Raw genomic sequence first — 27,637 nt, 5'->3', positions numbered from 1 at the left:
CTCCCTACCAGCTCATATAAGTCTTCCCAGGTTTCTCTGAAATTGTCCCCTTCATGATTTCTTCTAGCACAATGGTATGCCTTTCCCCAGTTGATGAGTATTATAAGGTTAACACTCCATTCACTGGTGTAGATTGCAGTCCTTCTATTAAAAAAGGGCAATTTTGGTAAGGGGGCATTAGCAACTGAAGGGTAGATCAGGGGATCAAAAAAGAACCTCATGCACAAGGTGGCATCTGAGCGGAGCTCAGTCTCAGCAGCTTGGTCCTAAAAGTTCCCAAAGACTGTGTCTAGGAAGCTGGTTAAGGTCTATGAACTTGCTCAGAGAAGGGAACCACCACACTCACAGAGATACTGGAAGTACTGTTTTTCATTCCTTAGATACCTAACCAAACTTCCTTGAAAGTATTAAGAGCCAGTTTATTTCCCTCCCTGTCCTTTTCTTATCCCTACTTCCCTTACCTAGGGTCACATAGTCAGTATGTGGTATAGGTGGAAATTGAACCCAAGTTTTCCTGGCACTCAAGTGAGCTCTATCTATTTTCATGCTACTGCAAGATAATAAAATGGTAATCTAATCATCGTTAATGCTACAACACTCTAAAAATATCACCTGACTTTAGAGAAATTATCTCATGTAGGCCTCACCCCAACCCAATGTGGTAGATATTATAGGTACTGGTATCTCCGTTTTCCAGATAAAGCAATGCATCTCAGATGAAACATCTTGTCCATAGTTGAATGACGATATGTTAGTCAGGGTTTAAGCTCTTCTCTCCTGTCTCTGAGTCCAGGGGTTTTCCCACTAAAATTAGAACCCTCTAGCATATACATTTAGAATTCTTGCTCACTCATCTGTGGTCTCTTGTTGAATATTCAACCTGATGGAGTGATTTGCCCAAAGTTATACAGTCGGTATATGTCAGAGGCAAGAATTAAATCCATGTCAATTAGGTATTTTAAGCAAGTCCAGAATATCCAGGGAAAGAGGAATCTGACTTCTTCCTAAGGAAGAACAACACCGCTGCTTTCCCTAGCATGGATGTTGCTGGCCCCAGCCAAATGATTAGGCACTGAGAAGACATCCCACCCTATTCACACCCACCACAAGCCCTCTAGTTGAACCACAGCTTCTATTCATCAGAGACTGTTGTTTGATGACTCACTGTCATACATACCAGAAGAATGGAGATCTTACAAAGATGAACCTTTGCTTTAGGGAAAAGTTCAGCATCATTAGAAATACTGCACAGCTACTTAAGGCAATGAAGCCTCCTCTTCTGTTCCTTCCTGGTCCTCAGTCCCTGCTCCTCTATAGTGTTCATCTAAGACATATCCTAGAGATGGGGGCTCCTCATGACATGGGGCAGAGGGCTAACAGAGATGGCTGTCAGGATACACTGGTATCCACCCAATGGCAAGAGAAAGGCTAAGGGGAGTGTGGTATAGTAGATACAAAGCTATCCTTGGAGTCTCAAAGACCAGGGTTCAAGTCTGCCATGTGGATCCGGGCAGGTCTTTTAATTTCTTAGTGTCCCAGACAACTAACTTTCTTTATTTCACATCCTTCCTTCCTACTTTGCAGAAGGGGGAGACTGTGGTTGCGGAACAGTATATATTCTATCAAACACAATTGTTGTTGTCTAGTTTTGCTGACCTGCTATTGCTCTCTCTCTCCCTCCCTCCCTTCCTTCTTTCTTGCCACAAGGGGTGGTTTTCCAGCTAGGGGAGGAGGAAAACATTTATCTAGAAATGAAGTTGATGCAAAACAAAAGATATCAATTATCATGTTTAAAGACCCAATTGGCTGACATTTTTACCAGATATCTCTCCCCAAGAGACAGCATAAACAACTGCAGAACTCATAAATCCTGAATTTAAGAGCTAGGTGCTATCTTAGAGATAATCTTCATTTTACAAATGAAGAAAAAGGCCTGTGGAGGGCAAGTGACTTGCCACAAGTCACAGCAGAAGTCAATGGCAGGGCTCAGACTGGATCCTTCATCTCTAGCCCCTTTGGGCAAAGGTCTGTCTGTTCGACCATGCTGCCCTTTCCTCACTTTTCACATCTTTTGTGACTGCCCTAGAAATGATGGTAAACCTAATATCCCTATTGGTCCCTCCTGGCTACCCACCTTGCTGGCATCCGTACCTGATCTGGAGCTGAGATGATGCCGGCAGTCCAGGGGTCACAGTTCTTGAAGTGAGAATACATGATCAGGCCTGAAAAGACTGCACAGACCAGGATGATCCAGAGACCAACTAGGTTAAGATACAGGGCACTAGAAGAGAGAAGATGGGAAGCCTGTTAGTATCCCTTGTTGTGATGGAGGTCCATTCTCAAGGGGCTGATGTGAGGATCAAACAAGATAATATACATCTTTTTTTTTTTTTTTTTTTTAGTGAGGCAGTTGGAGTTAAGTGACTTGCCCAGGGTCACACAGCTAGTAAGTGTTAAGTGTCTAAGGCCGGATTTGAACTCAGGTACTCCTGAGTCCAGGGCCGGTGCTCTATCCACTGCGCCATCTAGCTGCCCCGATAATATACATCTTAACACACTTAGGAACTGGTAATACAGTATTTACATGAGGAACTTTGGACAAATCTCAGGTACAGGAGTATATCTGATTCTGGGCACCATATTTTAGGAAAGACGTTGGTAAAGTAAAGTATATGCAGAGGACAGCCACCAGGAGGCAAGAAGCTCCAAACCAATGTCATGTAAGAATTGGATGGAGGATTTTTTTTTTAACCTGGAGGAAAACAGAAAAACATTTAGGAAAGACAATAACTATGTTCAAATACTTGAGTTCACATGGATAAGAGGAATTAGATTTGTTTTGCTTGCCTCTGGTAGATCAAACCAGAACCAATGTCTGGAAATTATATAGAGATATGGAATTCAGCTAAATATGAAGAAGGCTTTCTAATAATTGAATAAAAAATAAACAAACAAAAAATAAATAAAAGTAAAGATAAATAAAATAAAATAAATAATTAGAACTTTTCAAAAGTGGAAAGGGATGCCTCATTGGAATGAGAGGATTCATCATCGGAAGTCACACAATCTCAATCAGAAGGGACTTTGGAAGGGTCATCTGGTCCAACCCCCATCTGAAATAGGAGCACTTATTTAAAAAGTGGTCACCCATCTGCTACTTAAAGGAAATAAGAGATTTTCCCTTCAAGGGGAGCACTTCATTTATGACATTTATAACCAGCCTCACGTGGATTAAATGCTATTTTAAAAAACATCTTAGGTACGATAAAAATCATTTTGTAGAATTCTACTTGTTAAGATAGTGCTTCAAAGAAGCCAGCCACTGAAGAATGAGGCTTAGGAATTTTTGTTTGATTGTTTTAGAATTAGGAGGAGGAGGAGAAAGAAGAAAAAGAGAAGGAAGAATAGGAAGAGGAGGAAGAGGGAGTAAAAAAAAAAGGAGAAGGAGGAAGATCATCCTAAACATAATACTAAGCAAATCCAAAATGTGAAAAATTCAGATTTACCTGACACATAACTCAGGGGATTGTTTCTTTTCTAGAAAATTTTTCACTATTCAAATGTTTTGAGCACAGTTATCTTTTAAACAGGAAGTCCAATTAATGCATCTGGAACATAATTTGATTAAACAAAAATCCACTTGAAGCACACTTTTCAGACACGTGGTCATTATATAAAGTGAAATTGATCTTTAAAGAGATTTTTCTCAGAATGGTGCTAGTAACAGTGATAAATCTCAGGGTTTAATGGTGTAAAATCCCAGTGTAATTTAGCTACCTTCACTGTATATAGAATAGTATATAAAGACAACTTGTCAATTATGTCTACACCCTGTTTTTTGTATTATGAAAAAATCAACTTGTTTCCTTTACTATCTGTGTGACACTGAGCAAGTTCCTTAACATTTTGGGGCCTCAGTTGCCTTATCTGTAAAATGAAGACATTATTAGGCCAGCTGCTTTATAAGATTCCTTTCAGTTCAAAATGTATCATTCTATTATCCTCTGACCTGAAATTGAATTCTGGCTATGCTACTACCTATCACTCACTACCTTTGTGACTTTGGGCAAACTTGTTAACCTCTTTGGGCCTCAGTTTTCTCACTTGAAAATAAAAGAATTGGACCAGTTACTGAGATCCCTCCAAAGTCTCTGTAGAATCTCTGATTCTACAGTCCTATGATTATTGCTTCTGATGAGATCACTAATGGATATCCTGCCAACAATCACTTCAAAAATATGTGATTCAAGAAAATTGGGAAACAATTTTTGTGGCCAGTGTTTCTAATAAAGACCTCATTTCTAAGATACATAGGGAAATGAATCAAATTTATATGAATACAAGTCATTTCCCCGTTGAGAAATTGTCAAAAGATATGAATAGGCAGTTTTCAGATGAAGAAATTAAAACTATGTACTGCCACATGAAAAAATGTTAAAAATCACTATTGATTAGAGAAATGAAAATGAAAATAATTCTGAGGTACCACCTCATATCTATCAGATTGGAAAGGAAAATAATAAATGTTGGAAAATTATAAAAATTGGAACACTAATGCATTGTTGGTGGAGTTCTGAATTGATCCACCCACTCTGGAGAGCAATTTGGATCCATGCCCAAAGGGTTATGGGACTGTGTATAACCTTTGACCCAGTAATACTATTATTTGGTCCATATCCCAAAGAGATCATAAAAAAGGGGAAAGGACCCACATGTACAAAAATATTTATGGCAGCTCTCTTTGCAGTAGCAAAGAATTGGAAATTGAAGGGATGCCCATCAATCGGGGAATGGCTGAACAAGTTGTGATATATGAATGTAATGGAATATTATTGTGCTATAAGAAATGATGAGGGGCAGCTAGATGGTGCAGTGGATAAAGCACTGGCCCTGGATTCAGGAGTACCTGAGTTCAAATCCAGCCTCAGACACTTAACACTTACTGGCTGTGTGACCCTGGGCAAATCACTTAACCCCAATTGCCTCACCAAAAAAAAAAAAAAAGAAAGAAAGAAAGAAATCATGAGCAGGCAGATTTCAGAAAAATCTGAAAAGACTTACATGGACTGATGCTGAGTCAAGTGACCAGAACTAAGAGAACATTGTACACAGTAATGGCATATTATGTGATGATCAACTGTGGTAGACTTAGTTCTTCTGAGTGATACAATGATCCAAGATAATTCTAAAGGACTTATGATGGAAGATGTTCTTCACATCCAGAAAAAAAAAAAAGAACTGTGGAATCTGAATGCAGATTGAACAATACTACTTTTACTTTTTTTTTAAGTTTTGTTTTCCTTTTGTTCTGATTCATCTTTCACAATATGACTAATGTGGAAATTTGTTTAATGTGATTGTACATATATAACATATATCAGATTACTTTCTGTCTTGGGGAGGAAGAAAAGTTTGGAAGTCAAAATTTTATAGAAACAAATGTTTAAAATTATCTTTGCATGTAACTGGAAAAAATAAAATGTTATTTATATTGGGGGAAAGTATGCTATTAAAATTTTTTAAAAAACTTATCAACTAAAAGCATTTATATGCGCGCACGCGCGCACACACACACACACACACACACACACACACACACACACACATATATATATATATATATATATATCAGATTCTAACATTTTCCCATTACTTCATCTCAAAGACCCTCAGTCCTAACTCATTGGTATACCCATTGTCCCCTGATCGAGACATGTCCATTCCTGCCAGCATTCTTTGTTGAATTTCCTGAGGAGGAAGAGGTAGAGGGTCTACCCCTCCCCAAAATCATCTAAGTCCTGCCCTTTAGGAAGTAGATCATTACACTCACTTTAGTAACCTTTTTACCCTTTGCCCTAGCCCACTTCCCCTTCCCCAAACTCCTGCCATATAAAACTATCTCTGCTACTCTATGCTATATATACTCTATGATATATACTCTATGATATATGTACTCTATGATAAATCATAGCTTCATAGAACAATGGTACAAGAAGGGGATCTACTCCAACTATCTCATTTACCAGAGGAAGAAACTTAAGCACAGAGGTGAATTCTTATGACCAGGAACTGGCACAGCTGGTACTCAAGCATCAGTCTTGATTTCAATCCTATAACCAATTAACAAGTGCTATCTTAAGTGGTACTATCCTAAGTGGTATTGATAACACATGCAAAAACAAAATGGATCTTGCCCTTAGGGAGCTCATAGTCTATTGGTGTTTCTATTATACTACATTGCCTTTATTTGACCTTATTTAAGGAAGCTCTTAGAGAATGTTTTATCCCTGTGCATTTAGCTTGTATGAAGAAAGTGCTCAATATATAATGAAGTATATAGTAGCTGTTTAATAAATATGTTGTGATAATAATAAGGATGACAATGATGAAGAACTTACATCTTAGCATGCTTTTCTGTTTTGCAAGAGATACATCTCTGTATCGTGGATTGATTAACACCATAGATTCCCAGCCATGTAAAGGTTCCTCCAACAGCAATTGTCCAGAAGGTATGCCTTCTCAAAGGATCCACGTCAAAGCTATGAGAGAGTTATTCATAGATAAAGTCTTGTTCCATGATTCCAAGATGCTATTTTAAACAAGAAGCAAAGATAACTCCAAACAGAATAAAATCGTATTAGACATACTCAAGTATTTCAAGTCGAGACCCATTTGTTGATCGATCTATTACATTTTGAAATCCACCAGCATGTGCTGTTCCTTGTATAAGAACCGTCAAGAACCCTACCACCATAACGACCATTTGAAATGCATCTGTCCACACTACTGCTTTTAATCCTCCCTGAAACACAGAGAATCTATGTGAGTTCTTCAAATCAAAGATGACAAGAGTCTTCTGTTTATTCCCCCAGTCTCCTGCTCAAAATTTCAAAAATGCTTTATCTTGTAAAGTACAGGATCATAGATGCATACCTGGAAGAGACCTTAAGAGGCCATCTCAGCCAACTTCTTCATTTTACATGAGGGAACCAAAACACAGAAAGCATATATATCTTAATGACAGAAGCAGTGTTTGAGACCAGACCTTTTGTCTCCAAAACCTTTTTCAACATACCATACTTCTTCACACTTGAATCCTTATATTATCTTTCCAAGTTCTTCTTTCTGTCATTGTCTCTTGTCATTGTCTTCCAGTTAAAATGAATGACATAGATAAGAATCAAATCAGCCATGCAGAGACTCATAGAATGCCAAAGCTGGAAGAGAACTTGATTTCCTCAAGTAAAAAATTGAGGAGCTTAGAATAAAATGGCTTCAGAAACATATGTTGAATTGCTTGAGTTCTTAAAGGAGTGGGAGGAAGAGAATTTGGAACACAGTTTTAAAAATTCAAGTGAAAATTTGTTTATACATGTTACTTGGGGAAAATTCTAAATGAACAAATAAATTAAATGGCCTCAGAGCCCAAGAGGGTTTTACTTCCTTTCAAAACATGACTGTATAATGGTAAAATATCTGATCCATTCAGCTAGGTCTCATATAGACTCAATCCACATGTTTTTTTCTATACTACCCCATACAGTATAACCAATTTTGGACAAACAACCTCCATGAGGCTCATACTAGTAATTGTGTACCTATTAACTCTATGAATTTCTTAGAAAGTTGTCATATAGAAATTAAGAGCATTTGTCCTCTTTTATGGTTGATAATAAAAGAAAGGGCTTAAATTTCAGTGAGAGATATAGTCAGAGTAATAAGTGTTTGTTGAGTTGAATTGAATCAAATTGGATTTAATTCCACAGAGAAATAAAACTTTCAAATTACCATTGACTTAGTAGAAAGATATACTCAAAAGTTTCAAATTAGAACTCTGAAATTCAAATAAATTCAACAGATATCCTAATAAGCACCTACTATGCACATGTATCTTGCAAAAAAAATGACCAGTGAAAGCAGTAGGAAATTGACATTTTTCTTGATCTACTGGATAGAAGACTGATTGGTTTGGTGTAGTGGTAAAATAAATACTGAATGAAAATGGGAGAATTGGGGGGTGGGGACATGGGACAAGGTACAGTTCTAGAAGCAATGGGTAGAAAGACAGATTTAAGCTCAGTGTTAGGAAAACTTCCTAACTGAATGTCCAAAAGTAGAATAAGCTTCTTCAGGATATAATGTGTCAACCATTCTGGAGATCATCAAATGAAGACTGGGCTAACCACTTGCCTGGGATATTGTAGATGATGTAGTAGACTGAGCTCTGGGCCTAGAATTTGGAAAGCCTGAATTCAAATCCAGCCTCAGATCCTTTCTAGCAATATGATCTTGAACAAATCATGTAACCTCTATTTGCCTCAGTTTCATCAACTATAAAATGAGGATAATAATAGCACCTTCCTCTCAGGGTGGACAACTAGGTGGTGAGTGGATAGAGCACTGGACTTGGGATAAAGAAAATTTAACTTCATGAGTTTAAATCTTGTCTCAGATACTTACTAGATGATGATGCTGGGCAAGTCACTTAACCTTGGTTGCCTCAGTTTCCTCATCTGTAAAATGAACTGGAGAAAGAAATGGCAAACCAATCCAGTATTTTGACCAAGAAAATCCCAAAATGGAGTCATGGAGAGTAGAACATGGATGAAATGACTGAACAACAACCTCCCAAAGTTGTTGTTAGATTCAAATGGGATATTTGTAAAGCACTAAGCACAATGCCTGGCACATGGCAAGCACTTAAAAAATGCTTGTTACTCCCTTCCCCATCTCACTTGATCATCACAACAACCTTGTAAATTAGGTGCTCTTATCACTCCCATTTTTGTAAATGAGTATTTTGTGGCTGCAAAAAGTTGTGACTTGCCCAGGGTCATAAAGCTAGGAAGTATCTGAGGCTCGATTTGAACTCAGGTCTTCCTAACTCCTAGTCCAGCCTGCTTTTCACTATGTCACTGAGTTGCCACAAGGAGGTGGCCCCTGATTTGAACCTTGAAGAAACATATAGGATTATATTCTGGAGCCAGGGGAATGAGAAGAGCAAATTCTAGCAGAGAGCCATGTTGGAAGCTCCAAAATGGCATTCTGCATTGCATACGAGGTACAACTTCAACCATCTCTAGTTTCTATAACTGAAAGAGGGATGATCCAGAGTACAGAGAATGCCAGTATGACACTAGGGAAGGGAAAATCAGCATGAACAAAAGCACAGGAAATGGAAAATGGGTGTCACATTCTGGGATACAGTGAAGAAACAGGCTTTAAGGGAGCAGAGGTTTTGTATTGATGGATAAGAGGATATGATGAGATGAGTTAGGTTGGAAAGGATGATGGCTAACCTTTAAGAATAAGGATTTGGGGGCAGCTAGGTGGTGCAGCAGATAGTGCACTGGCCCTGGAGTCAGGAGTACCTGAGTTCAAATCCAGCCTCAGACATTTAACACTTACTAACTGTGTGACCCTGGGCAAGTCACTTAACCCCAATTGCCTCACTAAAAATAAAAAAGAATAAGGATTTGGTGAAGAGAGAGAGAAAGAGGCCTAGATTCAGCTATCTATCTGAGGAAGCTACACCTTGAACTTCAGAATGAAGAATTTATCATCATATATGCAGTAAGAAATTATTGGAGGGTTGGGTTATTTTGCTTTTGGGGGTTTTGGGGGGGAGCTCAAGAAAGACATACTGACATAGATTATTTATAAAGTTTTATCTAGATTTGGTGTCTCATGGATTGAACTTAGTGAGAGTGAAAGCGATGGAGCCTCACAGGAAAGCTTATTTCAGTAGTCCTAGTATAAAGCAATGAGGATCTTGGCAAGAGTGATGACAGGAGAGATGAAAGGAAGAGAAATGTCTCTGAAAGACATTTCAAAGCAATTATGAATGCTGAAAAGATGAAAGGGAAACCTAAGCTAATTTGCTGCACTTAAAATGCTTATTTTATGCTATTATACATATCAACTATCATATATTATAACTACTATATAACATATATGCTATTATACATATTAACAATATCATATATTGGTCATCTATTGAGTGATAATATGTAAAAATATTCATCACCTAGAGACAATTGTCTGTGTCCCAACATTCCAAGCTACTTACTCACATTTCTTACCCATGTCAATTTGCTTCCCTAGGAGAACAGCATCACAGTTAATTGCTAATGTTTATTTAAACATATTGTCAATACCTCTCAGGGTCTGAGGCTAAAGAATTGAGTGGGTGCAGATCAGAATGCAGAAAATCGTTCCAGGTTTACTGAAAGTTAGCCAACAGCAGCATTCGAGGTGTGGAACTGAAGACTTTTAAAATTAACCAAATACCCACCATCTTACTCACACATAACATCATGCCCTCTTTCTGTAGCCAAATGGGAGAGGCCATTTTTCTTAGGCAGTGTATATGTTACCTATGGGTGAATGTGACTAATGATTGGGAAAAAAAATCCACCTCCCCCCCCCCAAAAAAAGCAGGCATTACAAGAATGACATGTATCCATAGACTAGGGAAACTTTTCCATTGGTAAATCTGGATATTAGTCATTACATTCTACCATCAACTCTAAATTTATGCCTTGCTTACTTAGAGGCTGTCAATAGAAATGAACTTGAAGGGGCAGCTGGTGCAGTGGTGCAGTGGATAAAGAACCAGCCCTGGATTCAGGAGGACCTAAGTTCAAATCCAGCCTCAGACACTTGACACTTACTAGCTGTGTGACCTTGGACAAGTCACTTAAACCTCATTGCCCCACCAAAAATAAATAAATAAAAATAGAAATGAACTTGAAGAAAAATATTCTTAATTTGGGAAATATGAACAGCCAGGCTAGCCTTTTGTTTTTCATATAACTTTAAAATGTAGTCAGTCACTCCAGAACTAGAGTTCTGTGATGTTGTGATTTGGCCATACTCCATCTTAGCCTGGAGAAGCTTTTTTCTGAACAGGACATACATACCAGAGTACAGTAGAACGTGCAGACAATTCCTGTAGCAAACACAGATCCCCAGAGATCAAAGCCAGTCACTGTGAAAGGTATGAAAAGTTACAAGAGGTTTCTTCCAGGAAGGTAAACAAAAAACTTTTCATAAAAACTGAAGCGTATCAGGGTTCACCTGATTTGAAGGGGTAAGTCTAATTATAGACTACCTGAGAAAATTAGCTGCCATCAGGTAGGGAGCATTTATTATAACTTGCCACAACCCAGTACTGAAATTCCATAGGATTTTAAAAAGTACTAATTTTCTCAGATTTCATACCTTTCTGGTTTTGGTCTGAATATACCCCCTTAACTAGCAGGGTTATACCATAATTTTTGTTGTTCAGTTGTTTATGTCTGACTCTTCGTGACCCCATTTGGAGTTTTCTTAGCAAAGATTTTGGAATGGGCTGCCATTTCCTTTTCCAGCTTATTTTACAGATGAAGAAACTGAGGAAAGGAGGGTTAAGTGATTTGCCAGGGCCACATAGCTAGTAAGTGTCTCAGGCCAGATTTGAACTCACGAAGATGAGAATTTCTGACTCCAGGTCCAACACTCTATCCGCTGCACCACCCATCTGCCCATATACCATAATTTTAAAGTCATTCAAATATTTGGTAAGAAATGCTGCCATTGGGGGGCAGCTAGGTGGCACAGTGGATAAAGCACTGGATTCAAGAGGACTTGAATTCAAAGCCAGCCTCAGACACTTGACACTTACTAGCTATGTGACCTTGGGCAAGTCACTTAACTCTCATTGCCCCCCCAAAAAAAAAAGAAAAGAAAAGAAATGCTGCCATTTTGAATCAATTTTAGCAACTGAACAAAATAATGGGGCTAATTAATGGCACTTGAATTTTTAGCCCCACCTTCAAAGAGCCATGATTTTACTGGTGTAGGCACTACTTTCACTAATACCTATAACAATCCCTCTATTATTGACCACTCTCAGGAGTTTCTGGAGGCAAAAAATTCAGTACCTGATGGTCAGCCTTCTGAACATGAGCCTAAGCTAACCTAGACTTTGGACATTAGTATAAGTCATTGCCGGGCCTAGTCACAAAGCCTTTCTAAATTGATATAATCTCTTCCTTCTTACATAGAAACTGATTGTATAACTGTTCCTACATGGATGAGTCCACATATCCATTGGCATATTGGAGAATCCCTATGCTTTTGAACAATAATAAATCAGAATAGACTCTAATAAATATTTTTGATCATTCACTCATTAAAATTGTGTGTGCATGTGTGTATTAGGTCATCTTCACTCTGAAGCTGTATGTTTATTGTTCATTCACTCAGTCATGTCCAACTCTAGGTGATCCCATAGAGTTTGTCTATGGGGTTTTCTTGACAAAGACACTGAAGTGGTTTGCCATTTCCTTCTCTAGAATGTCCCCATTTTACAGGTGAAGAACTGAGATAAATAGGGGTCACACAGCTAGTAAGTAAGTGAGGCCTCATTTGAACTCAGATCTTCCTGACACCAGGCCTGGTGCTTTATCCACAGCACCATCTAGCTACCCCTAAAGCTGTGTGTATATAATTCCAAAATTTCAGGCCAATTTTTATTCCAACCTGATATAACCCAGACCTGAAATTCCATAAGATTTAAAAAATAAGAGATGTAGGGCAGCTAGGTGGCGCAGTGGATGAAGTACCAGCCCTGGATTCAGGAGGACCTGAGTTCAAATCCAGCCTCGGACACTTGACACTTACTAGCTGTGTGACCCTGGGCAAGTCACTTAACCCTCATTGCCCCCCCCCACACACACACAAATAAATAAATAAGAGATGTGAAAAAAATAACCACAGACCAATTATCTGAAATCATATAGACAAAACTAACAATGTATCTAAATTAATTGTTTAAAGTGGTGGTCTTGGCCTTGACTAGAAAGACTTCCTCTACGGGAGCACTTAGACTTAAGGGTAACCTATCAGTATTGAATGCATTTTGCAGAAGCAAGGACAAGGGCACAGATGAGTCATTATTTTCCTCACTACTCACCTTGGTTGAGCGCCAAAGCAGGAGCATAAATCACCACTCCGGTATAAAGGATCTGAAGGAGAAGGAGGTGAGGAAGAGTTGCTTGGCAAAGAAGCAATTGGCCAGCTGGCTGGCTGCCTGCAAGTATCAAGTGTGGCCACTTCAGCTTTCTACTGAATCTTCTTCCTGGAGGATGATAGCACCCTCACCATAGACTTAGCTGTCCAAACCCATTGTGGTTAACAGGATGTGACACAGTATGTGCAATAAGTATAGACCATGTGTCTTTCTTGCCCCCACTTGCCACTTTACAGGTAGAGTTGGAAAGCAGCAGGACATAAGGAACCCACAATAATGAAGGGAGAAGAAATTAGATCCTATATGAACTCATTGAAATTGGGAACATCTTAGTCCTTCTACCTCCTAGGTTGAAGGAGATTGTTTTTCTTCTTCTCTGTCTTCTCCAATCCCCTAAGGAAAATGAACAAAACTAGAAGATTTATTAGTCATTGTACCTCTATAAATAAGCTAAAGGATGATATGGGACAATGTAGAAGCTTGTAGGAGAAATAGAGGAATGTCAATCTGGAGACAAGAAGTATGGAATGCTTTCAGAGATGGGACCTAGAAGGAGCCACTGGGTTTCTTCCCTACATGTTGCCATACTAGAGGGTATGCTTCTCTCCCTCCATCCCTATCACTAACATGAGTCTATTAACCAACCAACTCCCTCTGCCAGCCAATGATGTCTCCCATCCCCAAGGCATCTTCCCACTAGAGTACAGTTGAACTGCATTCTCTCTACCATCTCTGCACACACCTTCCTACTCTGACTGAATCACCTGGTCTGGGCACCTGGGATCAGTAGAAGATCAACTAGGGGCTGTAGTCTGGAAAATCAGTTCTGAAAGAAGCTTGCTTTTGGTCACACTGGCCAGTGCCACTTCCTTCCCATTTTCCTACCTTCCCCACCTTCCCCTCACATACAATTATACTAATTCCTAATCCTCACCCAGTCTCCAGCCTCCCTTTCCCCTTCGTTGTTCAATCATTTCAGTAATGTCTCACTCTTTGTTACCCTACTTAGGATTTTCTTGGCAAAGATACTGGAGTGATTTGCCATTTCCTTTTCCAGCTCATTTTACAGGTGAGGAAACTGAGGCAAACAAGGTTAAGTGACTTGTCCAGGGCCACACAGATAGTAAGTGTGAGACCCAATTTGAACTCATGAAGATGAGCCTTCCAACCCCAGGCCCAACTATCTATGCACCATGGTGCCACCTAACTATCCATGCTTTCTCCCTACATGCTTTGAAAAATGTCCTCTGCTGTGGCACAGTAAGAAGGTTGCTTAATTTAGACTTAGGGGACCTGAACTCAAAAGTCAGCCCTCCACATACCACCTGTGTTACTTGAAGCAAATCTCTTCCCCTTTCTATGCCTTAGATCCTTCCTCCAGCAAAATAAGGGAATGGAAGAAGATGTCCTTCGAGGTACATTCTGGCCCTAAATCTAGAACCCCATCACTGATGCTAAACCTCTTCCTCTCAGCTTTCTTTCATCTTCTGAACTCACTGAAACCCAGCTGCTTTCTGAAGACACCCTATCTTTTGGCTTTCCAAGGGTTGGCTCTTCCTTTTATCATACCCCTGGGCACAAAGGGCCAAGAGGAAGAATTTTACCTATAATAGATTTCCCCATTGATACATTCAGCGATTGCTCAACAACTACCTATCCTCTTAAAAAATCCTTAATGCCATTTCATATGTAGGCAACACTCCCAGAGACACATGACTGCAGTCTACAGAGTCTATCAAGGTAGCACAGTGGATAGAACACATAGTAATGTAATACAACACTGTGTGTTATAGTAATCAGGAAGACGAGGTCAAATCCAGCCTCAGGCATTTATTAGCTGTGTGACCCTGAACAAGTCACTTAATATCTGTTTATCTCAGTTTCCTCAATGGTAAGAAGGGGATAATAATAGGTACCTACTTCCCAGGGTACTTGTGAGTATTAAGTGACATTTTTGTAAAGCACTTAGCATAATACCTGGGATTTAGTAGGTGCTTTATAAATGCTAGCTATTGTTGTTGTTATTGTTTGTTATTTCTGCTAGTAGTAGTAGTATTCTCATCATCTACAGATAATAGAGATACTAATCTTGGGCTTAAGTTTGTTGTTGGGTGGTGGGTGGTGGTAGCTGGTGGTGGGTGGTGGTGGTGGTGGTGTTTTGGGGGAGGCAATCGAGGTGAAGTGAATTTCCAAGGCTCACACAGCTAATAAGTTGGATTTGAACTCAGGTCTTCCTGACTCTAGGGCCCAGTGCTCTATAACCACTGTGTCACCTAGCTGCTCCTGGGCTTAATTTAAAAAAAATATATTAAATCAGATTAAAGTAATGCCAACAAAGTTTTAATATTTGCCCAAGCAGTGTTGAGACAAATATAAAAGATACAGAAAGGCAGACATTTTATCTCAGGTGTTAAATTCAATTCAATAACCACGTTTACCTAAACACTTGTGTTCTCTTGAGGTATAGAACGTATAAAACATGTTTTTTTTAAAGATACAAAATAATTTGAGGATGGGCAAATCACTTAATCTGGTTTACCTCAGTTATTCAACCATAGAATGGGAATGATAATAGCATCTATCTCCCAAGGGTGTTGTGGGGATCAAATGAGATAATATTTGGTGAATATTTTCTTTTGATCCTGGATGCAACAGGAAGACACTGGAGTGTATTGCAAGGTGTAGGGGTGTGCAGTGACATGATTGAATCTGTACTTTAGGAAAATCACACTAATGGCTGAATGGAGGATGGGTATTTCAAAATCCAAGTAATAGGCATTGTTTATGCACCATATAAATCACTAGATTTATCTGAGTGACCATATATTTCATTGAGGAGGCCTCACCATGTTCTAGGTTGTTTTTCTTTTTATACTTATGGTAAATTATTAGACTTAATTCTTAGAAAACAGGTTACTTATTTGTAGCCCATGTAATGTATTTGTAACCCATGAATGAAAAGGGCTAAAATGAGTAGGTCTGTGAACCATAGCCTTGTGGGGCGGCAGTCAAGCAAAGCTAGGACAAAGCATCCATGCATCCTTGGGTGAGGCTTGCCAACTGTCCTTCTCCTACTCCTCATGAAAATTTGAACTCATCTCTGATCCTTCAAGAGTAGATTTATTATTGTTGTTAACTAATAACTCTGAGCTTGTTTTTAACCTACATGACTTGAATCCTCCATGTGCTATTTATTTGTTTGTATATTTCACTAATGCAGAGAGCTCCCTCGTGAAGATATTCCTTCTTGCAATATAGATTGGTCTTTTCTCGAACTTTAGAACATTGTCTGGGTGTACTGAGGCCTGAGTTCAAGGCCAACTCAATATCTACTATGACACATCACCTCTCCATGTCTCCATGGGTCATGGAGAGTGGGATGTTTGGGAATTGAAAGTATGTAATTAAAAAAAAAAAAGTTAAAAGTTTTCTATATGGTGCCCCAGGCATCTGCCCACCTTTCCCACTCTTGGCACTTGATATGTAGCCATGAATATCTATAAGTTCTACCCACGTACCAAGAAGCTTGCCTTATTTGTCAACCTCACTGGAATCATAAAATCTCACCACTCACTAGGGACTGGAAAAAAATGTATTTCAATAAACATTCCCTGTTCACCTCCCCTCAACATCCAAACACCAAATATGAAATTATTCTTACCGTCTGTACTATGTAGATAAGTGTGGCAGCATACCGGACCACCTTGTTAAATCTTAACTGTAAATACTAAAGGAAACAAAAAGAAAATATACAAAAAAAATTAATAATGAGTTAGCCAGCACTAACCTAGGAAGCAGTGCGGTATAATAGACCAGTCATTGCAATAAGATTTAGGAAGACCTGGGTTCAAATTGAACCTTGAGATATTTATCAGTTGAAGGACCCTGACCAAGACATTTACCCTCCATATTAATAGCATTCCCTCTACGTAGCTATAACCATTATGTGCCTCAGTTTCTTAAGTGTAAAATGAGGAAATTGGACTCTCATTGACCATTAAGGTTCCTTCCAACTTACACTTATGATCTCATGAGCCTAAGAATCACAGACCATGAAAATAAGAAGAGCCCTCAGAAGTCTCCTCGTTTAACCCCTACCTAGATAGAAACATCCTTAACAAAAAGCCAGTGGTTGACTCACTACCAATCAAGGCAGTCCATTCCATTATTTTTAAACTCTGTTAACAAGTTTGTTCTTGATACTGAGCTGAAAATTGTTTCTCTACAACATCTGTCCATGTTTTGTCTATGTATGGAATTTTCAGTCTTTAAGTCTGTGTGTTCATTTCATGCTATAAAATCCATCCCTTCCCTTCCCACTGAGACCAGCCTTATTCAGATCTCTCAGCTAGATTAGAGATCTTTCTTGTTGGTCTCCCACTTCCAGGATCTTCCCCATTCCATTCATCTAACATGTTTAATGGCAAATTAATCTTCTTGAACCACAACTCTGGTCTATATCTATACACAGGTCTGTGTACACACACACACACACACACACACACACCTTAAATAAATGCTAATATAAACAATGGGGAAAGAGGGTTGTTTGGAAACAGTAGCACCAAAAAAAAAAAAAAAAGGACTGGATTTTGGGTCCAGATTCTAGAGCTGCTATGTGACCTTGCACAAGTCTATTCTTAGTTTCTTCATCTGCAAAATGAGATATTTGGAGAATAAAACCCAGCTTGCAGAGGACTATAATGTCTTTCAGACCAGGGGAATTATGCTAGGGTGGCAGGTGGGGAGATCAATGGTTGGACTCTATCGAGAACTAGCTTCCTCCCCGCTAGTGTCACTGAATTTGGCTAACCCACTGCCCTCTGCACATCATGATTCCTTCTCTCATTTGATGGTACAACCAAACTGACCTATTCTCTGATCTTAAGACACAATTTTCCATCTCACATTGAAGGGATTAAAATCACCTAACCTTCAGTAAGAGACTGAGGAAGAGCTCTGAGCCAGCGGCACTTTATTAAAGGCACCATGGTCCCTTCTAATGAAGTGGACCTCAGATCTTCCTCATGATCTGAGAGGTCTCCTTCTAGCACCTTGTTTTTATAGGATTTGATACACAAATACACAAAAGAGGCATGGTGAAATACAGAATCTCATTGATTTATAGACCTTCCTTTTGCATTTTTTTTTTGGCAGGGTGATGAGGGTTAAGTGACTTGCCCAGAGTCACACAGCTAGTCAGTGTCAAGTGTCTGAGGTCAGATTTGAACTCAGGTCCTCCTGAATCCAGGACTGGTGCTTTATCGACTGAGCCACCTAGCTGCCCCTAGACCTTGCTTTTGGGGGGCCAAAAATGACATATCAGCAGGTGGGTCACAGATTGGGTGAAACATGGGACATCTCCACTAAATGGTCACAAGAAAGTCATTTCTCATGTTGGAAAAGAGAGAGAGAGAGAGATCTGAAAGTACAAAAATAAGTTGGAGGACTTTCCATGTAATTAAGTCACCTCTTCCACACTGGGCTTATTCACCATGACAAGGATAAACAAGAGTAGAGGGCCTCTAGTTAGCTTCCTTTGATTAAGCAAATTAATTTATATCCTGCAATTCATAGCTCTGAGGCCTAATATACCAAACTCATAATCACCATCCCTATAAAAGCATCAAATTGATTAATACTGATTGGAATCAAGTTGGGATCCAAATGAATTATTTCACATATCTCTGTGTATTTGCCCAGGTTGTTCCTGCTGCCTGCAGAACTCTCCATCCTCACCTCTGCCTTTTGAATCTTTAATTTCTATCAAGGTGCTATGTCCCACACAGTTTTCCCTGATTATGCACCCAATCATCCATCTACTCACCATTTAGGTATGTTACTCCCGAAATCATCTTGTAATTAATTACTCATGCCCATAGATGTGGCATCCTTGAGAGCAAGGAATTTTTATATTTCTCATTTTATCAACATCCTAGCATGTTGCTTTGCACACAGTAGACACAATACATTTTTGTCAATTTGTATTGAACTAAACTGAATCCATTCCTCTCAAAATCCTTTGAAAGGATCTGAAAACCCTTTACAGCTCAGCCTTTGAATCAACTGGCGTTTCTTCCATTCCTGCAGAGGTTACAGACTCATAGAATCTCAGGGACTTTAGGAATCATTAGTCCAACCTCTTCACCTAGGGAATTCAAACCCAGAGAAAGGAGAGTTGGCAAAGGTTACAACCAACCAACCATGCCAACCAAATCCAAATTCACACCAACATCCACTCTGGATTCTCTTCCTAGCTTGTTTTCTTTTAAGGACAGTTAAGACTCTAGGCTCTCCTCTGAAATCCTTACTTATCAGATGCACAATGATTATATAGTTGTAGAATGTTGTACTTCATCAGATGTGGAGCCAATCCCAAAGAAAGGAAAAGGTAATTGTTTCTGGGGCTCACCTTCCAGGTATAAGCATGCAGGAGATAGTATTTGAATTAAGACAGTTAGGAATTCAACAGAAGTGGGGGAGGGCTGGTTTCTCAGGTATCAGAGTAATATCAGAAAAGGAAGAGGGGGTCTGGGTGCCAGAGAGTTGTCCAGTTTGGCTAGAAAACAGGTAACATGAAAGCAATATGAGCTAAAGCTAGAAAGGCAATATGGTGATAGATTGTAGGAAGCTTTGAAAGCCAGGTGAAGAAGGTGGAACCTAGGTTGGAACCTTTTACCTAAGTAGGTAAAAGAAACGCAAATATTTTTGACCAAAAGTCTGACATGAGCAGATCTACACATAGGAAGGTTATTCTGGAAGCAAGTGGATTGAAGAAAGGAGAGAGGAATAAGGAAGATATATTAGGAGGCTTTTCCATTGACCAGATGGACAATAATGAGGGACCTGAGCTAAGGTGGTAGAAATGGGAATAGCATAAATGGAACACAGATATCACGATGTTGTAGAGGAAGAATAAGACATTTTGGTAATGCATTAGGTATGATGAGTAAGGGAGAGGGAAGAAGCAAAGCTAACCCAAAGGTAACAAACAGCAGAAACTAAATAAATGGTGATATCACTCAGAAATAGTAATCCAAAAGAAAGAATATATGCAAGATGAAATATAATATTTAAGGGTATATTGACTTTTTCTTCTTTTTAATTCCATGCATATCATAATGACTTCAAATTATCCTTGATTTAGAGGTAGGAAGGACCCCAAAGGCCATCCATCTAGTATAAATTCCTCCTTGTTCCACAAATGAGGAAACTGAGGCCTAGGGAAGTTAAATGACTTGTCCAAAGACACAGAGGTAGTAATGAGAGGCAGGATTTGGCTCCTGGTCCTCTGACTTCCAGATCTGAGCTCTTTCCATTTTACCACAATGCCTATTGAGTATAATTCAACAAATATTTATTAAGCCCCTAATATGATCAATGTGTTGTGGTCAGCCCTAGGGACAGAAATGATATTGTCTCTACCCTTCATGGAGTTCATATTGGGAGTACAGAGGGAGGAGGAAGGGGATGCAACACAAACAAAATCAGGAAAGACAAAGTCATTTTAAGAAGGAGAGGGCATTAATAACTGGACATGGGCACGGGGAAGACACTGGGAAAAGTTTTCTGTGTTGGCATACACCTGTGCCCTGCTTTAGGGGCCCATTGAAGATTCAACCAGATAATGAGAAAGGAGGGATTCCACACTGGGGGAATGTCTGAGCAAAGTTTGCAATGCATTCTACTGGTGTAATTTCATTTGCTTCTCACACCAGGTATAAGAGGGGCTCTGTCAGAACACTAATCTATATGCACAATCAGCAGTTTAATTGTGCTGAATTAAATGTAGTCCATCCTGTAAAAAACAGTCAAGTATTTTGTGGCTAGATTGAATGCTCTGGCTGATCAATTCAGTCATAGGATTAGCACCCCAGATTTTGAGCTAGAAGGCACCCTTAAAGGTCATCTAGTCCAACCCCTTGATTTTACCCATAAGGAAACTGAAACCCAAAGAAGGTTCATGGGGCATTTTCAAGGTTAAATGGCAGAATCAGGATTTGAACCTTTCTCTTTGATTGCAAATCCAGTTCTCTATCCTGTCACTCTTCCTTTTCTTGGGATGTAGTCATCTAGCTAGATCTCCAACCTTTTCCACCTTATTAAATTGAAAATTTGAATTTTTAATGTGTATCTAAAGTGGAAGTAAGAATATTATTATCACAACTGATTAGAGAAGATGCTCCAAAATTCAATCTCTCAGTCACAAGATATAGCTATTATTTCTTTTGTGAACTACTGGAAAATGAATGGGAGAGTATCGCGCCATTTTTGCTTCTAAATAACATAGGAAATTTTCTTCTAAATCCTTGCCTTGCCTTAAAATATTCTGTAACATTTCATATACATATATATCCTAAATGCGTGATGTTTGTATATGTGTATGCATTCATGTGTATATGCATGATGCATGTGTGTATGCATGTATGTGTGCGTGTATTTGTTGAGAGAAAAAGAAACACTGTAGGCCTGATAATAAATCTGTATTTGAAAAGCAATCCTGTACAAAGAGAAACTCAGCAACAGAATCGTCCCAAAGTACACTGAACTGCCTTGGGAGGGATCTCCCAGCACAGGCTAGACAAGCACTTATAGGTACATTACAAAGTTAATTCTATTCTAGCTATAGGTTGACCTCAGGGGCTTCTAAGGTTAATTCCATTTCCATGATTCCACAAGAAATGCTCAGGCATTCATCATGATAGAGTCAAAAGGATCCTAGGCTGGGGAGCAAGAAGCCTAAATTATCCTATGGATTTAGCCCCTAACTACTTATGTGACCTTGAGCAAGTGACTTAGTTGTATTTCAGTTTCCCTACACAGAAAATGGAGATGAAGATCATTCTTATCCTGCCTATCTCTTTGAGACCAAATGATATCTTCTAAAAACTGAACAGGCTTGGAAAACATATCATCCTGTAGCTGCTTGTGAGTATGCAAAACTCAGTGTTTGGTGCACAGTTAGGCCAGTACCAAGGATGTTTTGGAGCCAGCTCAAACTGTCTTAAGAGAGCCAATTATTAAATTCTCACTATAAACAATTACATCTTGGAAATTGGCAAATTTTACAAAATATGACTTGATGTATTGTTTTGTTTATTATCTATATTTAAGAAAGTGATGGGGGAAATGTTAAAATGCAGATTAAACTTTCCAAAGAGCCAGTTATTAAACATGTGAAAGTATACTTCTGCCTAGTACCCACTTCCATCCACCAAATCCAGCTTATTGACCCACAGTTACCAAAGGAGAGGAGAGATAATGCCTTGAGAAGTTTATAGCACTAAGGTTAAGCACTGTGCAAATTATTAGTACAATGACCATATATGTTACTTATCTATCTATTCCTTTGATAAACATTTATTAAGCACCCTACTATGTGCAGGTATGCTTTAGTGGAATGCAGACCCATGAAGGGAACTTGGCTGGTTGGCATATTAGAAATTAATCTGGCCATTCCCCCCAAACATTGATTACTTTCCTTACCTCATAAGTGCTGGTAATCCCCGACCTGTAGAAGACTGGCAGAAAGAGCTCAGAGGTAAAGATGATGACAAATGTATAGGCTATGAAGAAAAGCAGGAAGGATGCCCCAAAACGATAGACCTCGGCTGGAGCCCCCAGAACAGTGACTGCTGACATGAAGCTGGCAGTCAAGGACAAGGCCACAGGACCACAGCTCATCTGCTTGCCCCCCACTAAAAACTCCCTAGAAGTCACCTTCTTCCTTTCTTTTATGGCAAAAAACACTCCGATTCCCGAAGAAATGATAAAAAGAGCTGCAAATACGACATAATCCCAAGATTCAAAGTTCTTAACCTGGGGGCCTGCCCGCCCTGCTGACATGGTGCCAATTGGATGTTTTCTTCGTTCCCAGGCCTTACAAAGAATATGGGTTTCGAGAATGATGCCCACCAGTGGCCAGCCTCTTGTCCAGGAGAAGGAACTCTCAGACCTTAATAGGAGCCAAGGTCAAGAAGTACTGAATGGAACTCCTGGGGATACTCTTTGAATCAGGAAGCATTTCAGAAATGGAACCCAAAGCAGATTTCGAACATTGTCACGCTCCAGGACAAGAACTTGAAACCTGACCCTAGCCTGGGGCTTTTAGTGCAGCCACTGAAGTACATTCTTCTACAAAGAAGAATTCAGATGTTCAGAAATTAATAACCAACAGGGGTGGAATTAGGTGCTACAGATAACACACTTTTATCTCCCAGGCTTTTGCTGGAGGTTAAACATTACTTGGGAACATGGAAATGAGATTCGTGTTAAGCAGCTCAGCATTCTCAATGAGTGTGGTGACATGTGTAAATATGAAAAGACATCCTTTTTGAGAAATCTTTTCTCATAGGAAGAAACGACTGAAGCAGGGTCCTGAAAATAACAAGAGACTCAGGATACTGAGTGGAACATTTGTCCTAAGAGACTAGCCAAATTTTTAAAAGGCATCGATCAGAGGATCAGAGGAGAAGAAAGGGATCTGAGAGATTATATAATCCAGGAGTTCTTATCTGGGGAACCCAAGAACTTCATGGGGTTTTTGTTGTTGTTGTTATTATTTTTAATTTTTGGCAACTATGTCAATATAATTGGTTTCTTTTACATTCTTACGCATGTTAAGTATTTAAAAAGATTCTTCTGAGAAGGGGTCCAAAGACTTAGCCAAAGGATTCTCTGACACAAAAAATAGTTTAAAAAACTCTGAGGAAACAGTTCCACAGAAAGTAGGTGACTTGTCAAAGGTAATATAGAGCCAAGATTTGAAGTCAGTTCAGCTAACTCTAAATCCAGTATTCACTTCTCACACAGCCTTCCAAATGAGACTCATTGTTCGATTACTCCAGAGCTAAGACTACTCATTCTATCTTTGAATTGTTTAGATACTTCTCTATCATCCTTTACTTACATATCTTTAACAAACCTCAGTTCTTTAGTTCATTAAGAGTTATCAATTTCTTATGCTTACTTAGAACCAGGACTCATAAAAGATTAGGGCTAGACAAACTTCCCTAAGAAATATTAAGAGTTGGTGTCAATGTCTGTTTTTATCCACTTCATGTTTTTTTTTTCAGTTTCAACATCTTGATTAAATATATCAAGTTGACATTGCCACGTCTTCTCATATTTGTTCTTTGTTCAAATTTGATGTATATATTTTTTAAATTATGAAAGTATTTTATTATTTTTCAGTTACATGTAAAGATAGTTTTCAACATTTGTTTTTATAAGATTTCTAATTTCAAATTTTTCTCCCTCCCTCCCTCCCCAAGACAGCATGCAATCTGATATAGGTTGTACATGTACAATAATATTAAACATATTTCTGCATTAGTCATAAGAGAAGAATCAGAGCAAAAGCACCAAAAACAAAAGAAATAGTATGGTTCAATCTGCATCCATATTCCACAGTTCTTTTTTTTTTTTTCTGGATTTGGAGACCCTTTTCTATCATGAGTCCTTTGGAACTTTCTTGTACCATTGTATTGGTGAGAAGAAATTTGATGTAGATTTTGATCTTTGCTCCCCTAACTTCATGGCTGGATTATACTCAGACAACTGACTCAGTAATGACTCCTACATCAGGATGAGTTCCTATCAGAATATGATCAGTTTTACTTTTTGTGATTTGGGGAGAGTGAGAGACAGCCTCTTGTGAGTCCTTTAAAAAAAATCTCAATTGTTTATTTGTTTATTCAATTTTTTTTGTTTTTTGTTTTTTAATTTTTGCGGGGCAGTGAGGGTTAAGTGACTTGCCCAGGGTCACACAGCTAGTAAGTGCCAAATGTCTGAGACTGGATTTGAACTCAGGTCCTCCTGAATCTAGGGCCAGTGCTTTATCTACTGCACCACCTAGCTGCCCCTATTAATTTATTTTAACATTATTTTTTTTTTTTTTTAGTGAGGCAATTGGGGTTAAGTGACTTGCCCAGGGTCACACAGCTAGTAAGTGTTAAGTGTCTGAGGCCGGATTTGAACCCAGGTACTCCTGACTCCAGGGCTGGTGCTTTATCCACTGCGCCACCTAGCTGCCCCTAACATTAATTTTAAAAAAATTTTTGAGATCCAAATTCTCTTTCTCTTTCCTATCCCTTCCTATCCATGATAAAGCAAGAATATGATACCAATTATATATATGGAGTCATGCAAAACATGTTTCCATATCAGCCATGTTGCAGAAAACAAAACAAAACAAACAAACAAAAGCAAGAATAATACCATGGGAGGGGCAGCTAGGTGGTGCAGTGGATAGAGCACTGGCCCTGAATTCAGGAGGACCTGAGTTCAAATCCGGCTTCAGACACTTAACACTTACTAGCTGTGTGACCCTGGGCAAGTCATTTAACTCCCATTGCCTCACACCAAAAAAAAAAAACAACCAAACAAAAAAAAAAAAGAAGAAGAAGAATACCATGGGAAAAAAGTAAGCCCCAATCTTTACTCAGAGTTTATCAGTTCTCTCTCTCTGGAGGTGGAAAGCAATTTTTATCATGGGTCTTTTGGAACTGTCAGATAATTGTCTTGATCAGAGTCACAAAGTCTTTCACAATCATCATTAAAATATTGTTGTTACTATGTATAATGTTCACCTGGTTCTGTTCACTTCACTTTGTATCAATTCATATGTCTACCCCGAGTTTTTCTGAAACTATCCCCTTCGTTCTTACTCTATTCTTGATTTGAATATTTGCGATATGCACTCATACAGTTTCTGGATAATTCACAAGGTTCTGGCTTCTCTCATTTCTTACTCCTTAACTGTATTTCAACATAACTTTTCAATGTCCTTCCTTATGCCTTATTTTACATTAAAGTCACTAAATATTAAAGTATATATTGACTTCAGAGATTCTTAACTTGCCCTTTATAAACTTTCTTTGCCCCTTCATTCTATGCAACACATGTAGGAATATCACCCATAGTCATGTCCATTTCTCTTTATATGCAGTTATGTGAATTGCAAATCTAGATGACCAGGGACCCCATGACATGATGTCTATTGTTGCCCTAAGATACACAGTAAAATCCATTCCTTTATTTGCTTCTCCAAGGAGAACATGAAAGCCATCCTTCCACTTAGCTACATTACTTTTTTGTCTTCTGGTTTAATAACAAAGATATTAATATGATTCAATGGACTAAGACCTCACATTTAGAGTAACAGGAACTAAATTAATGTTTATGGATAGTCTAATGTTTTGCATCCTCTTCTACCTTTCCTGCAATTTTATAACTATCACCATAGAAATGTGACATTTAAAACTAAATGTGGGGTCGCCTTAAATTAGAAGCTTTAGCACCAGTCTTTGGGCATTAAGCATTTATTAAAGCATACCAGGTATTAGTAAAAAGACAACACATGGAGTTCAGAAAGTTAAGAAAAGGTCTATTGGGGCAGCTAGGTGGCACAGTGGATAGAGCACTGGCCCTGAAGTCAGGAGTACCTGAGTTCAAATCCGACCTCAGACACTTAACCCTTACCAGCTGTGTGACCCTGGGCAAGTCACTTAACCCCAATTGCCTCACTAAAAGAAAATTTGAAAAAAAGAAAAAAAAGGCCTATCTAGCCTAGAGCTCCAAACTGGTCTGGTTCTTCCTTAAGTCCTCTACCACAAGCCGGCTTCAGCCACAAACTGTATATGGAAGCTTTTTATAGGTCTGGAGGAGAGGCGGATCTTACACACTTCTTCAAGCTGATTGATTAGCATCATCCAAATCCATTGCTTCACTGGACTTGAGGGTAGTCTACAGTCTCTGAGAACACTCCCTCTTGGAAGTCAGGCAGGTGTGGTTTTAATCAAGTCAACTTTAAGTGAGCTAATCATCAGAATCAGTCAGTCTCACTTAATTCAATTAGTCTAGATTAATCTTCTCGGTTGGGGCCTTTGGGCATTTGACAAAAAGCCCATTATATCTTACAGAAACAAATAGCATCCACACAGGATTCAGCCTGTTCATATTTTCCTTTATCTCATAAGTAGCCACGGCCAATTCATCCATCAAGGGATCAACGTATTGATGATAAATGTTATATATGTAACTGGACTGGTCCTGTTGAGATTATATTCAAAGTCTTTTCAACATGATAAACCATACTTGCATTTTGTTCCACTGTTATGACTTTTGAAAACCCAGGGTGCCTAATACATGAGTGAATAATAACAAGTCATCTACATAGAGATCTTTAGAATTACAAAGCACTGTCTATACTTTGTCTTATTTAATTCTTCCAACATCCTCTTGAAGTATATACTGAAAATATCTCCATTTTACAGTTAAGCAAAATGAAATTAAGTGAATTAGAAGAGATCCTAGAAGCCTTCTTGTTCAACCCATATGTCATCAAGAATCCCGTTAACAACATTCCCAAAACATCTAGTGAGGGGTAGACATAAGATCATAAATCAAGAGTTAGAAGGGACCACCACACACTTCTAATCCAGCCTCCTCATTTTAAAGATGAGGGCAGTGAGGCCTGGAGAGATTAAGTGACAACCCAAGTCATGCAGTAAACTTAGAGGTAAGAATGGAATCTGGGTCCTCTGACTCCAGAACCAGGGCTTTTCACACTGTACCACACTTTCTTTGACTGCCCATTACACATTGGGATATTTCCAACAT

General features: G+C 38.9%; 1 protein-coding gene across 1 annotated transcript in view; it reads right to left on the bottom strand.

The window, feature by feature from the left end:
- The window catches only part of SLC5A12 (solute carrier family 5 member 12), a 47,424-nt gene extending 24,563 nt beyond the window's left edge, over positions 1-22,861 (bottom strand). Inside the window, exons 1-7 of the mRNA XM_043972005.1 lie at positions 22,502-22,861; positions 16,677-16,742; positions 12,959-13,010; positions 10,923-10,990; positions 6,648-6,802; positions 6,399-6,539; positions 2,152-2,281 (exon numbers count right to left, since the gene is read on the bottom strand). Of these exons, the coding sequence (XP_043827940.1) occupies positions 2,152-2,281; positions 6,399-6,539; positions 6,648-6,802; positions 10,923-10,990; positions 12,959-13,010; positions 16,677-16,742; positions 22,502-22,861 (972 nt within the window). The remainder of the gene's footprint in view (positions 1-2,151; positions 2,282-6,398; positions 6,540-6,647; positions 6,803-10,922; positions 10,991-12,958; positions 13,011-16,676; positions 16,743-22,501) is intronic.
- Positions 22,862-27,637: the final 4,776 nt, after the last annotated feature.

The sequence above is a fragment of the Dromiciops gliroides genome, chromosome 6 (genome assembly GCF_019393635.1).
Source record: "Dromiciops gliroides isolate mDroGli1 chromosome 6, mDroGli1.pri, whole genome shotgun sequence".
Taxonomy (NCBI): Eukaryota; Metazoa; Chordata; class Mammalia; order Microbiotheria; family Microbiotheriidae; genus Dromiciops; species Dromiciops gliroides.
This window is presented reverse-complemented; position numbering and strand designations above follow the sequence as displayed.